This window comes from Haliotis cracherodii, unplaced genomic scaffold, assembly GCF_022045235.1.
Source record: "Haliotis cracherodii isolate W230 unplaced genomic scaffold, xgHalCrac1.p SCAF_10, whole genome shotgun sequence".
NCBI classification, from domain to species: Eukaryota; Metazoa; Mollusca; class Gastropoda; order Lepetellida; family Haliotidae; genus Haliotis; species Haliotis cracherodii.
The window spans coordinates 48,564,534-48,580,403 of NW_027266265.1; the positions used below are offsets into that span (position 1 = coordinate 48,564,534).

Here is a 15,870-nt window from a genome sequence, read left to right on the forward strand (position 1 = left end):
TTGATCCATGCAATTGGGATACTATGACATGCATCAAACAAGACAGCAAGCCTGACCACCCAATCATGTCAGTCGCCTCTCACCACAAGCATAGTCGCCTTTTACAGCAAGCATGGGTTGCTGAAGACCTATTTTACCCCAGATCTTCACAGGTCTCCAATGGAGAGAATAAACTTGCACTTGGAAGCATATCGTTGTTGAAGCTGTCTAATTGGCTATATTTCAAAATATGTGAGAAGTATATACATAGAATACCACAATATTGTCTCAAGGAAATGTCAAATCATCTTAATCCACAATTTTAAGTTTAGTGGAAAATGGGAGTAATCTGTCAGATTCCAAAAATAAATGTTGATGAAGAAAAACATCCCTAAGTGATATAGCATGTTTCCACCATTCCATTCATCAGCTGTCACAACTAATACCCAGTTGATTTACAGTTTGTTTGTTTGTTTGTTGTGTAATGCTGCATTCAGTAATATTATAGCTATAGATTGGAAGTCTATAAATAATTGAGTCTGGATCAGACATCATGAGCAACGTATGACCAGTACCGTAACATCATTACCTCTTCTCTGTAATCTACAAAGTATGACAAATACGGTACAATAATTACCTCCTGTCTGTAATCTACAACCAGTGACCAATACAGTACCATAATTATCTCCTGTCTGCAATCTACAAAGTATGACCAATATGGTACAATAATTACCTCCTGTCTGTAATCTACAACATATGACCAATACGGTACCATAATTACCTCCTGTCTGTAATCTACAAAGTATGACCAATACGGTACAATAATTACCTCCTGTCTGAAATCTACAAAGTATGACCAGTACCGTACCATCATTACCTCTTGTCTGTTATCTACAAAGTATGACCAATATGGTACAATAATTACCTCCTGTCTGTAATCTACAAAGTATGACCAGTACCATACCATCATTACCTCCTGTCTGTTATCTACAAAGTATGACCAATACGGTACAATAATTACCTCCTGTCTGTAATCTACAACCAGTGACCAATACAGTACCATAATTATCTCCTGTCTGCAATCTACAAAGTATGACCAATATGGTACAATAATTACCTCCTGTGTGTAATCTACAACATATGACCAATACGGTACCATAATTACCTCCTGTCTGTAATCTACAAAGTATGACCGATACGGTACAATAATTACCTCCTGTCTGAAATCTACAAAGTATGACCAGTACCGTACCATCATTACCTCTTGTCTGTTATCTACAAAGTATGACCAATATGATACAATAATTACCTCCTGTCTGTAATCTACAAAGTATGACCAGTACCATACCATCATTACCTCCTGTCTGTTATCTACAAAGTATGACCTATACGGTACAATAATTACCTCCTGTCTGTAATCTACAAAGTATGACCAATACGGTACCATCATTACCTCCTGTCTGTAATCTACAAAGTATGACCAGTACCATACAATCATTACCTCCTGTCTGTAATCTACAAAGTATGACCAATATGGTACCATAATTACCTCTTGTCTGTAATCTACAAAGTATGACCAATACGGTACCATAATTACCTCCTGTCTGTAATCTACAACTAGTGACCAGAACAGTACCATCATTACCTCCTGTCTGTAATCTACAACTAGTGACCAATACGGTACCATAATTACCTCCTGTCAGTAATTCTACAGCTGAGATAATCACCAAAATGTCACTGAACATGAAACAAAATGTGTTTATCTGAAATTGTGGTTCATTTTCACTCATCTAGTTATCCAGCATGAAATGTGAAATTATTCATTAATTACATTTAATCACTAAAAGAGCTCTCTGCCTCTGAGTAAAATAATGTTCACATAAAGCAGTGGCCGCCAGCCATCCTATGATTATCCTCAAATATATGAACGAACATACTTAGCTGGCAATTGGTTGACAAAATCATTTGGCCTAATGAGCTTCAGGGAAAATGCGTTAAATATTAAGTTCTGAAAATAGCTTGTTTATGTAGTTAGTGAGAAATGGCTTGGAAAACCACGGACAGTAAAAAGTTAATTATTTGTTACTTTTAGCTCATTAACGATCAGAAGGGGTCGGTCCTTTCCTGCTTATGGCAATAGTGACATAATTTGCACTCCCACCACTCCCATACATCGCCGTCAAGGATGCATTAAAAACTCCACTGGCACATTGCAATTGAGCGCATGTTGGTAAACAGTGTGTGTTTGGTTAATGCTGCACGGAACTGTTTTTCGTTTATATCACTGCGTGTCAGCTTGATGTGGGAAGAAAGCCAGAACTGATGCAGGTGTTAGATATTCACCACTTTGGTGAAACCCACAAGTACAGGTATTGTGCTGCCGAACCTGGAAACAAGATGAGGATGAACCTGGATTCAAATTTAGGTTCTGGAATGCCTAGTGGATCCAACACTGCAATGTGAATTGCAGAGCTTTAGAAGACTGGGCCCCATTCCACAAAGCGATCGTAGCGCTAAGATGATCGTAACTCCCATACTTTAACACTGACTTATGACAGACTTAGCGCTAAGATCGCTTTGTGGAACGGGGCCCTGGTCATCTGTGCCTCTTTTGATAAATCGTAATTCGACATGGTTTGACAATTTACTGGGCTTATTGGCAGCTGTTTCTGATTATATCCAGCATGATAATGTACTCACTGCAGTGTGTAAGTTATGTACATAATTTTGTGGGGAAATTGTCATTTCAAGCATGCAAAACCTTTACATTATCAATATGCATGTTGTTCTATGTCTGTGTGATACTCACTAACGATTTTGTCCTATAGGAAAACTTGCAGGGTAATATTTTTCAAATTGTACCCCTAGGATATCGGAAGACACATTTCCTGTACAGCAAGGGCTAAGAAAAGCATGTCAAGAACTTCTTGAATTATGTATGCAAGATAGCATGTCTTCATTCTGACTCGCAAGCGGCCAATCAGGACACAGAAATTATCATGGGACATATTGTTATGTGTTAAACCTGTTGATTGAGGATGCAAGCTGACGTTTGTTGTGACTATGGCGCTAATATGGAAAAACTCCTCGTAATTAATAATTATTTGCCTCATAAACATCAATAAGAGAAAAATATTTTGCATTGTTGCAGAACAAATAATCCTGATGTAGCAATGTAATTTACTGCCTCATTAGTCAACAGCCTCGAGATGCCCATGACGAAGCAGCTGCTGTAAAAAAGGTTGACACTTTATCGAACATTTCTCAACAGTTTGGAAACAAAAACATTTTGTGCCATCCAAAACTACAGGTCAGTTGTTTGCAAGAAAATAGATCAAAATCCATCCAGAATTCCCTCTTGGGGGTGAATATCTTGGTGTTTAGACAGTCATAACTCTCATACTTAAACATGAACTTACGACAGTTGTAGTGCTGGACTTACGACAGCCGTACTGCTGGACGTACAACAGTTGTACTGCTGGACGTACAACAGTTGTAGTGCTGGACTTACGACATTCGTACTGCGGGACGTACGACAGTTGTAGTGCTAGACTTACGACAGTCGTAATGCTGGACGTACAACAGTCGTACTGCAGGAAGTACGACAGTCTTAGTGCTGGACGTATGACAGTCATAGTGCTGGACGTACGACAGTTGTAGTGCTGATCATACTACAGTCATAGTGCTGGACTTATGACAGTCGTACTGCTGGACATACGACAGTTGTAGTGCTGGACTTATGACAGTCGTAATGCTGGACGTACGAGTCGTAGTGCTGATCATACTACAGTCATAGTGCTAGACTTGCGACAGTCGTACTGCTGGACGTACGACAGTTGTAGTGCTGGACTTACGACAGTCGCAAAGCAGATAACTTTGTGAAATGGGGCCCAAAGGTCTTTGGATACATTTCTCATTGTGTCAATGACAGCTCATGACAAAAAGACAATCAGTAATGATGTGAAATAAGGGGAACCTGGAGACCCCCTAAACTTTGAATGTTAAACTTTAGGCTATTAACATGATTCAAACATGGTATGCATGTGAGAACATCTTAATACACACACTAGGTACATCTGAACACACACACGTGAGGTACGTTTCTTTGGGGTTGCTATCATGGTTCACGGGACCCTCTACAATGTCAATCTTCAGCTTGAGACAATTTTTTTCCAAGTTGTTTTCAACATATCAGTAAAAGCCATAGTGGGATCCTCATCTGAACGTCCAAGTCCCACAACTCCGCCATGTTACTGTTTGGTGTGGGTATGTTCCACAAAGGTGCTCTTATATCAAGAAATATCTCATGAAGCACATGAAGCACATGAAGCACTACCTTTTTTATACATGGTTTATGGATCTGCCCACATGTCAAATAAAACTATAATTTTAATGACATGCAGGAGACGGCCAAGGACATTTTTATTCCCCTGAAGAGTCTGAGAAACAGATTAATTTTAGAAAAAAACCTCCTGATTCAATCAAAACGGCAATTGGAGTAATTCTTTGACTTGTCATTAAAAAAGTCTATACCAGGAAGGATGTTTCTTTCTTTCTAATTTTTTTTTATTTCACCTCACTGATCTCATGTTCAAATGTTCGAAAAATGATTTTTTTATGCACAAGTCTTTCAATAAAAAAACATACTGTAATAAATGAATGTAATATATGAAAAAAGGCTTGACACATTTACACCTCCTCCCCAAAAATGTGTACCATACCGATTGTTAAATCAATGATATTGACAGGGTCAGCAAAAGCAGACAAATAAATAGAGGATATGTTTCACATGTGTCGAGTGAAATATATCACGTTTCTCGTGAAAATATCTCCATTTCCACACACACATTTCACCACCCCTTTTAATTGCAACTTAAAAAGAAGTTTCAAGTGTGCAAAATCTGAAAAAAATCTAAACAATAGTAATAAAAAATATTTGAGGTCACTAAAATTCTTTATCATACATTTGGATACACAATATCACCTTCAACAAAAATATTCTTGAAACCTTAAACTGCTGCTGGAAGCGAAGGAATACACTCTTATTATGTAAGAAAAATGACACTGCGAAACGAACGGTCTCAATTGAGAGTTAAATGAGAAATTTACAGTTCATAACGAAACATTTTCAAGAGAATAACAAACGACAAGAAGCATCATTAACTCCATAAATGACCATCTGTTATTGTCTTGCCTTGACAACGTGAAACGAACATAAAAAGGAAGTCAACAGTTTGTGTATAGGTCACACACATACGATAAAGGGAGGCAATTTGTGGGGAGGTAACTCTTGTATGACAATAGTTCCGTCAAAGTGTGATGAAAATCTTTTTTTACACTGAAGTATATAAAACAGTGCACTAGCGGAAAATAAGCTACAGAAGAGGCTCCACATCCATATGACTCCAATAACACAGCAGCCTTTTCCATCCAAAAGAATGGAAATAGAAGAAAACAGCTCTCTCCATTCTCTCTGTGTGTGTGAGTGCGTGTGTGTGTGCATGTGTGTGGCATAATTCCAGGATTGTTCAAGCTATATGAAGATGGCCTGTAAACAATCAAGTCTGAACCAGACAATCCAGTGACTCATATTAGGAGGAACGATCCACACCATCGGGGTACGATGACACGCAATCAACCAAGTTATGGACAACCAAATCCATTAAGTCGTCTCTTATGACAAGCCCAGGTTGTGGACCAGTTCAGAACTGGAATCCCCATGGGATGACGCCTACCAATGAGGACCTGGAGACACATTCTACCCCGGGTCTCCAGGGGCTGTATGTACAAAGTTATGTTCTGTGAGATCATGTGATTGTCCTCCTCAGTTGCTACTGCCTGTGCAACAGCTGACTCATTTCTGCACAATGCAAAACACGCTGAAATAAAACAGCAAACACTGTGAAACTCTGACAGTCTGGAACCCCATTTACCAGACCCCTATTGTCAAGAACCGCCACACAAGGGACATTACTCTGTAACCAGGATTCATTAACACGAAATGAATCATTCAGGCGAATTTACTCGAAAAAATATTGTCCAGATTCCCAGAGTTTCACGGGAGTTTGTCAACCAAAATATTCTCGGAGTATGCTGCATGCAAAGAACATGTACTTACACTCATCCCTGAACTTCGGTTCTGTGTTTGGTCCAACATGCGCCATTGTGCGGATCAACTCCACATGGACGACGTGCTGCTCTCGATACACAGGGTCGTCGAAGAATGTCTGTAGCTGCATGTACACCCGGTCCAACACCTACAAAATGGCCATGATGTAACTTGTCACACACCAATCTCATTAAAATCAGATCTTAGTTCTCGCTGGCGTTTAACAAAGATCTGAGGACATCTCATTACGGGTCAAGTCAGGCTGACCTTTAGCGAACTCGACCAATGGAATTACTGACAAGAAGTCGATATTAGCCAATCAGAAGGCAGCTTTCTCGTGCTTTACGGCACAAATTTAAAATTGGCGACTACGCTTCAAAACATATTTTGGCAAATTCTCGCTTAAAAAATTGAAACCTGAACAAAAGAGCATTCTGAAATGGCTAATACAGGTCTAGATTATATAGATTCAGTTGTTAAGCCCATAACTATCTTTCGGAATACCCCGTTTAAAGGTTTTCGAGGTTGCATGATGAGAAATCACATTCTGACTGTCACTTTCATGATCTGGTAAGCGACGCTCTGATTGGTCGGATGAAAGGTCGTTCTGAAGTGACCGCTAATAGGATGTCCTCAGATCTTTGTTTAGCAGTAGCGAGAACTAAGATCTGATTTTAATGAGATTGGTCACACACACACACATGGAGGCCAAGGATTGTTAGGTTCAAATGAAGTGGTGAGGTCAAATAGGGCTTAATGCCGCGTTCAAGATTATTGCACTTATATAGCAATGCGCGCTTGCATGTGCGTGTGAGTGTGCGTGTGCATGTGTGAGGCTGCTTGTATTAGTCTAGACTGATGCTGATTAATAGTGCTTGCCCACTGAGATACCATGCTGCAGTTTAACATGAATACCCCACTCAGACACAGTATACTGACTCCAAGCCAACCAGTCCTTGTTTTATCCCCTTAATGCCGAGCGCCGGAATCCATACCAGTTTCATATATATATAACAGAGGTCTCCCTACAACCAAAGACGTATATACAACTGTACGTGCTACAACTAATGTAACGAATGAGTGGATTCTGTCACCAGCTGGAGTCATACCCAATCAGCTTGTAGGCCTAGCTAAACCACACGTCCTCAGTCATGTTTTTATGATAGGGTAACACAGACCTAAAAAATAGGTAATTTTATTTAAGCACAACAGCGCTAAATTAATGTTTTCACACCTTTTTTTCCCTGCCACTATTTTGTTCATCAGACAGGCTACATAATGATGTAAGAAAATTCTATCAGTATTTTTTATGATACTGTTATTCATGTGATTAATAATCAAATTTCAACATGTCAGTAAACAAATGAAACAAGGACTAGTCATCTCGGAGTCAATATACTATGTCTAAGAGAGTTATTCACACTAAATTTTAGTGTCTGAGTTTTGGTGAAGCACTATTAAACTGGCATTAGTCCAAACTGGTACAAGCAGCAGCCACACTTAAACATACATGCCCACACACCACACCCCACACACACGCACACGCCCACAAACAGCCACAGTTACACTCATATCGACACACATACTCACACACACAGTCACACTCACAAATGCCCACAGCCAAACAGTCACACTTACGGCCAAACACACAGCCACACGCGGCCACACACACACAGCCACACATGCCCACACACACACACAAACACAGTCACACTCACGCCCACACACACACAGCCACATATGCCCCCCCACACACACACACAGTCACACAACAGTTACACTCACGCCCACACGCTCCCCACCTCACACACACAAAGGTCACACTCACGCCGACACACTATATAGATGCCATAATCTTGAATGCTATGTTAAACCCAATTACACATCCCCTCCCCTCTTACAACAAACATGGAGCACCAGGTTCTCCGTCTGCCCTGGAGTCCCCCAGGGAGAAGACCTTCAAATAGCATGCTGACAAGGGTAGAGATGTAACAGCTCAGAGATAATCAAGGAACGTCTTACCTCTCGTATTGACACATGCTCTATAATGGCGCCAAGGGAGGGAATCGTGGATATTCTAACTGAGCTGCAAACACACAAAAACAACTTAATTGAGATATTATGTTCCGATGTTTCCATCTCCCTCAATGTCATCCATCTTTCACTTGCCTATTAATTCTTCATAAAAAGTACTAAAAATAAAAGAAGAAAGCTAGGGTACAAAGCACTGTTTGTTGTTTAACATCGGACTCAGCAATATTCCAGCCAGTGATATATGCCAGCGGTATCAGGTGATCCCGTTAGTCGCCTTTTACGACAAGCATAGTCACCTTTTACGGCAAGCATGGGTTGCTGAAGACAGGGGGTTCTACCCCGGAATCTTCACGGGTCACCAAGTCACAGAAAGTGATCTATTACGGTGCACCATAAATAACCACATAATATTATTTAGCCTAAGTAAGTGAGTGAGTGAGTGAGTGAGTGAGTGAGTATTAACACCACTTGGAACAGTACTCCAGTTATATCACAGCATGTCAGCTTTCTGTGGGAAGAAAGCCCGAAGTGGTGCAGGTGTTAACCACATTGGTGAAAACAGCAAGCACATGGATGCTGCTGCCATGCCTGGGATCATATTCAGGGCAAACAGGGATTCGAACCAACAATCACAGGTTTCTGGAGCACCCAAGGAAAAGTCTAAATGAGAGTGAGCTGGGTTTAACAGTATTTCAGTTATTTCACATCAGGTCAACCTTATTTGGGTGGAAAGTCTGAAATGATGCAGGTGGTGGATGTTTGTGGGTGGTCCTGACAAACCTGTGACTGTCGTAGGTCTATGGTAGAGTATGGGAGTTACGATGATCACCTTAGCAGTAAAGCCGTTGTAAGTCTATATTAAAGTATTGAAGATACGATAACCTTAGCGGTATGACTGTTGTAAGTCTATGTTAAAGTATGGAAGTTATGATAACCTTAGCGGTATGACTGTTGTAGGTCTATGTTAAAGTATGGGAGTTATGATCATCTTAGCGCTAAGATCGCTTCTAAGAACTGGGTCTAGGAATAATTATCAGGAAGAATTAGGTTTCAAACCCATGATCATTGATTCTGGAATGCCTAAGGGACACAACTCTGCACAATGAATTGTGGTGCCTTAGCCGACTGAGCCACCCACGCCCTATCAGAACGAAGTGGAGAGTGGCATCAACATAGGACATAATTTGTCTTGTAATCCCTGACAAACTTTAGTTTGAATCTCTAAGTTTGTGTCTTATCTCTACTATAGTTGTCTCCATTTCTTCTTTCTTGGTCTGGGAGTGACTGTTAAAACTACTCTTTATTTCACCAGGGTGTCCTTGTACAAAGCAAATGTAACTTCCATAACATAACATCGACGTACAACAGTTTTGTACACCCTCACCCAGGGCCTACACCCTCTGGCACACCTCCAGAATACTGTATACCCAGCTGCCATGGTTGTTTGATGCTACTAATATCGCTGTCAGTACAATACCCGTGCACGAGGGGTTTTACCAAAGTGGTAAAGGTCACACATGCATCACTTTGGGCTCTTCTCCCGGACATATTTTGATATTAATGAAGAATTGTTCACTGTATCAATCAGATTGTATCTAGTTCTGAGCTGGTTGGGAACACCTTGCCCACACCAGGACCACCCTCAACTGAATGATTGAGTGAGTATGGTTTTACACTGCTTTTAGCAATATTCCAGCAATATCACGGCGGGGGACACCAGAAATGGGCTTCACACATTGTACCCATGTCGGGAATCGAACCCGGGTCCTCGGTGTGATGAGCGAATGCTTTAACCACTAGGCTACCCGACCCCTCTCAACTGAATGAATGTCACAGTTTACAGTCTTACATTTCTGGGTCATTGGCGAGAGTGACTAGAGCTGGCACAACCCGTGTGGAGATGAACGTATCATTTAGGTTCTGAATCAGGAGCTGAAACAGAAAGAATGACACATTATACACCCAGGAGCTGAAACAGCAAGAATAACACATATTATACACCCAGGAGTTGAAACAGCAAGAATGACACATTATACACCCAGGAGCTGAAACAGCAAGAATGACACATTATACACCCAGGAGCTGAAACAGCAAGAATAACACACATTATACACCCAGGAGCTGAAACAGCAAGAATGACACATTATACACCCAGGAGTTGAAACAGCAAGAATAACACACATTATACACCCAGGAGCTGAAACAGCAAGAATAACACACATTATACACCCAGGAGCTGAAACAGCAAGAATAACACACATTATACACCCAGGAGCTGAAACAGCAAGAATAACACATATTATACACCCAGGAGTTGAAACAGCAAGAATAACACATATTATACACCCAGGAGCTGAAACAGCAAGATTAACACACATCATACACCCAGGAGCTGAAACAGCAAGAATAACACATATTTATACTCTGGAGCTGAAAGGGTCAGGTCAAAGGTCCATAAAGAACACATTATCCCTAGAACTACCAGGGATACGTAGCATTTTGATCCATTTGTTTGACACCTATTAGTGGCGGGCATTGGCATGAATATTGTAATGCAATTTATTGCACTAATGATTCACGTATTGCAATACATACCACAATGTATTGCATGCGTTCTTTCATCTGTAATTTGCTATGAACCTGAATAATAAAAATATTCCCCGCACATTTATCCCAACTTGCATTTTGTTGGATGTTGCTATGGTCACAAAGCATGCGCTTTAGACACATTACATACAGGAAACTGGTCGCAAATCACAAGAAACAGCTGCTAATTGCTAAATTTCCTAATTTCAGTTTGACTTGTCACTTATGTCAAATTTTCAAACAAGATGAAGATATGCATGATTTGGAAAAATGCAATATACCGGTATTTTCCAAATTACTGTGATTTATTTTTATTATTATTTCTTATCGTGGAATACTGGTAATATCGCCTACCTCTAATACTTGTGTGGTGATTCAAAACCCACATTTTGCATGCAGTGTCCTAAATAACTGCCTGTCTGTCTGCCCGTGTCTGGTAATTTTTCTGTCGGGCTGCATGAAATTTTCCTCCACATCTCCGAATGTCTGGCAGATAATTTTAAGACTACTTACGTATTCAGTTTTATCATAAGTCCTCGTATATTCTCAAGTTATTGTTTACATTATTTCAACTGAATCAAGGCACAATTTGTCTCTTATTTTCACGACTTTTAAAAATTGATGTCTGAATGTGGGCAGGTAACTTTGAAGATGAGCAGGCAACACTTATGGGTCACCTGCGTGACTGTCTTGTTGGGTTTCAAAGTTTTTTCAAACACTGTTTGCTTGAGAGCAAATTTTCTTTGATTTCCTTCTGTATGACAACATTATTCCTTCCTTTCACCTCCTTACAGTGTGGAAGAAGCAACCTAACTTGGGCCAGATCCTCTCCAACCCTGTATTTATTTATCTCTTTACAAAGTTAATTATGCAGAATACACTCTTGCATCAGCTGAACACAGAGAGAGGTAAAAAAGCAAAAGTATCTCCGTTTTATTAGAACAAGAATACAAGGAAGCCATTGAACTATATCCTAATGTTGGAAGATCAAAAGCAACACGTGACCTGAATATGTCAAAACTGAATTTCATTTTTTCACACAACACCACTTTTATGACTACCAGTGCAACATCTTATTGCATATCTCTTAACAAACTGATCCGGGGTAGAATAGGTCTTTAGCAACCCATGCTTGTCGTAAGAGGCGACTAACAGGATCAGGTGGTCAGGCCTGCTGACTTGGTTGATGCATGTCATCGATCCCAACTGCCTGGATCAATGCTCATGATGTCAATCACTGAATTGTCTGGTCCAGACTTGATTATTTACAGACCGCCGTCATATAGCTGGAATATTGCTGAGTGCGGCGTTAAACAACAGACCAACCAATCAAATCTTAAGAAACAAATTATTCAAAACAAATTGGAGTACCCTGTTTTGGGGGTATGCAAAGTCCACCCCATGTAGCTGATCTGAAACAATGAACCCTGACATGGACAGGCTCAACTCTTTGTGTAAGTTAAAGACGAGAAGTAGAAAGCCAATTGATTCCAAAAATAATTGTTGGTCAGGCTCGCTGACTTGGTTGATGCATGTCATTGATCCCAATTGCCTGGATAAATGTTCATGATGTCAATCACTGGATTGTCTGGTCCAGAATCGATTATTTACAGACCGCCGTCATATAGCTGGAATATTGCTGAGTGCAGCGTTAAACAAACAAACAAACATTTAAGAGAATGCATTACATGGAATCAGCTCATCTCTAAGTGTCCTGGCTGAAATCTGAACCCTTTCTGATAATGAACCGACAACATAACAATGTGGTTTGGAAAATAATTACAAACAACAACACACTTACTTATTATCAAATCATAGTCTACTTGCTGTGTAACAATAATGTTGTTCTTCTTTAAGATATCGTATTTAAATATATCATATCGCAGAGTAATGGAAGCAATAACAATATATCTCAAGTAACAACTCTTTAAACTAATGTTTCATTCCGAAAATAGTTTCTGGTTGTGTGAAATCTGCTGTCAGGTATATAATCATCAGGTAATTGCTTAGGTCTCAGGTGAACTCAATATTTCAAGGTCTTTCAAAATGTCAAGAACTGACATTTCCTTACGGTCGTTATGAATTACTGACTGTATATGGTTCGTAAGTAAACAGATTAATAAATTCTAAATATCTATTCATTCGTTGAAGTAACTTTAGGAACAGTGTATGGATACAATTCTTTAGTAAACCATCCAATTTGTTATACAGTGACCACACATCTGCAGCCATTTTTGTTTACAGAAGCAATGACACATTGGGAAACTCCTCTTTAAAGTTAGGGGAAATATTTACAATCCTCTGTCCAGTAAGTAGGCCCAGAGTTCCATGCAGCCAGCCATGAGACAATTCGTCACATCTTACAAAGTCCATTCTAGTCATAGCATGTTTTACATCGGTTTTATTTTTACGACTCCACACATTCCGATATACATGTATCATAGAATGGTTACCTGTCATTTAGAAAATATCATAAAACATGAAAAATTATTTCCTTTTGCGTATTTATCCATGGTTGAACGCCGCCATGTGCTGCAGAGAGCTAGCTATACGGTCACTTTAACGCATAAAGATATACTGTCATGCACCTCACTGTTGTAGGGGGCACGGGTGGCCCAGTCGTCTAAGGCGCCACGATTCGCAGTGTAGTGTTGCGTCCCTTAGGCACGCCAAAAAGCTATGATTGTGGGTTCGAATCCTGGTTCGCCCCGATTATGTTTCTAGGTTTTTTAGCACCAAGCCCATGCTCATGGGTTTCACTGAAGCGGTAAACGTCTGAGACCTGAAACACTCAAGGCTTTCCTCCCACATTAAGCTGACACGCCGCGATATAACTGGAATAATGTTAAAAGTGGTGTTAATCCCAACTCACTCACTCACTGTTGTTGTAGTATATCTATATAATTATGCAAAACAATACGTAAAGCCCCCGAAAGGTTTGCATAAGGCCTGTCTGTTCTGATTTTGGAATAAGCATGTTTTTTTACAAACAAGAGAAAAGTCTGGTCATGTGATATGCAAATTAGCCTGTGGCTGTGGTGTAATGCGTAAGTCAACACTGCGTTGGGAGTGGATGCCGAGGTTATTAAAGTATTTCAGAAATTCTAAAAAATAACATTTGTCAACTTCAGGTGTGTCGACGACTTTTCAAAGTGAAGTCATTGCAATATTAATAATAAAGGTAATATATATTAAAGGTCAACCGGTAATACAATGACAATGTAAAAAGAAACGTATGTTTCTAAACAACAAACATCTAACTGGGATTACATAACATACACAAGAGCTTTCAGAACAGGGGAGATTAAAATCATAAAAGTTATTTTTCTGGAAATAAATTACTTCCTTGTTTCTTTATTTTCATGTAATTTTGTTAAATTAATGAAAAATCAGCCTTGCGTATCAGTATCTACATGACTGTTGCATTCCCACATTGTTTAAATACTGATCAATAATGTGATGTTAGAATTGAACTTTTTTCACATTCTTACAAGGAAAACAGCTAAATGTATATCATTCAGACTAGCCTGTTAATATTTGTTTGTTTCCTGTTCTGATTTGTACAGTGTTTATTGAGCTTATTGATCACCTATTTTAACCAATTGGAAACCAATGTCTTGCAGTTGAATCTTCTGTATGCAGTTGATTTGTAGTGAACTTGTAGTTCTGTAATAGACAGACTGAAAAAATGGCACTTCTTTGATTTTATTCGACTCCACAATTCTGTAAAATCCTTAAACCAAATTTTTATTAAAATTCTTGCCTGCCGCATACATAAATAATAAGTCTATTTGTATAGTGCAAAATTCCACATCAACGAGGGACATGCTCAATGCGTAAATTCAGCATATGTACATATATACATACATACAACAGAGAGGGGACAGTAAGATAGTAAAAATATACACATTCAGTTATAGCCTTCAAAAAGGCATGTTTGGTGTCCAGACTTAACACAGCGATACGAGGTGCACTTTTGAGGATGAGGGGAAGGGAGTTCAATAGAGAGGCACCAGCATGAGAGAAGGATCGTGCACCGAAGGACTTTAGTCTGTATTTTGGTACAGACAGGAGATGGTCCTGATATCACCAACATTGCTTGCATGCTTTAATCTGTTTCCATGAATGTATAAACTGTGTTTGAGGCCATCCAGGGCATCTGGCAGCAGGGGTGTTTACTTTGAGGGCAAGTAAACTGAAAAAATATATTGAATGCAATGTTTTTGCAAATATCATTTTTCCAAGATACATTTAGCCAATTTCTGGGAGAAAACAATTCATAATATTCGTAGGAAGTATTAATATGTCAAAGTGAAAGAGCTGAAATCACTGATCGGCTTCCCAAACAAACCTATTTGGGTGTGTGGCCTAAAGTAGAACGTGAGAATGTTTCGATTGGCTGATATGTAGATTTGACAGCTGCATTTATCTATCATGTAATTCTGAGCCGCTACACTGTGTCTGCTATTTCTGTTAATAAAAACATTGCATACATTGTTGAATGTGTGAAACAACCTTTGATCTTGACCTTGGGAATAATTAAAAAAAACAATTAACAATCTGTAATTAGCTTGTTATGACTAACATCCTGTTTGGTTGGTTACAATAAACCACATGCTGCCCTCGGCCTGTTTTAAACCCTACCGGGGATTAGTCCCCTAAGTAAACAACTGAAGGCATCTTCAATGTTATTACCAATAAGGCTTTGTTTGTTTGATGTTTAACGTCTCACTCAGCAATATTCCAGCTATATGACAGCAATCTGTATATAATCGATTCTGGACCAGACAATCCAGTGATTTACATCATGAGCATCGATCCACGCAATTGGGATACGGTAACATGCATGAACCCAGTCAGCGAGCCTGACCACCCGATCCCGTTAGTCATCTCTTACGACAAGCATAGTCGCCTTTTACGGCAAGCATGGGGTGCTGAAGACCTGTTCTTCCCTGGATCTTCACGGGTTATGGCATAAGTTGACTTAAGTTGTGGAAACGGTAATCTAATGGGAGAGCAGACAGACGGGGTGCCGGCCTGATTATTGAAATTGCGCATCAGTAGCCTGTTTTAACCGCAGTGAGAGGAATCCCCCCAGTGGCAAATTTTTTGTTTGGGGGATGTTTTCACCTATCATTTTTTATCATCTGTTTATCACTATT

General features: G+C 39.7%; 1 protein-coding gene across 2 annotated transcripts in view; it reads right to left on the minus strand.

The window, feature by feature from the left end:
* The window catches only part of LOC139454470 (RAB11-binding protein RELCH homolog), a 190,794-nt gene that overhangs the window by 142,457 nt on the left and 32,467 nt on the right, over nt 1-15,870 (minus strand). For both annotated transcript variants that reach the window (XM_071236194.1, XM_071236193.1), the window contains exons 22-24: nt 9,972-10,054; nt 8,111-8,174; nt 6,098-6,236 (exon numbers count right to left, since the gene is read on the minus strand). In XM_071236194.1, the coding sequence (XP_071092295.1) occupies nt 6,098-6,236; nt 8,111-8,174; nt 9,972-10,054 (286 nt within the window). The remainder of the gene's footprint in view (nt 1-6,097; nt 6,237-8,110; nt 8,175-9,971; nt 10,055-15,870) is intronic.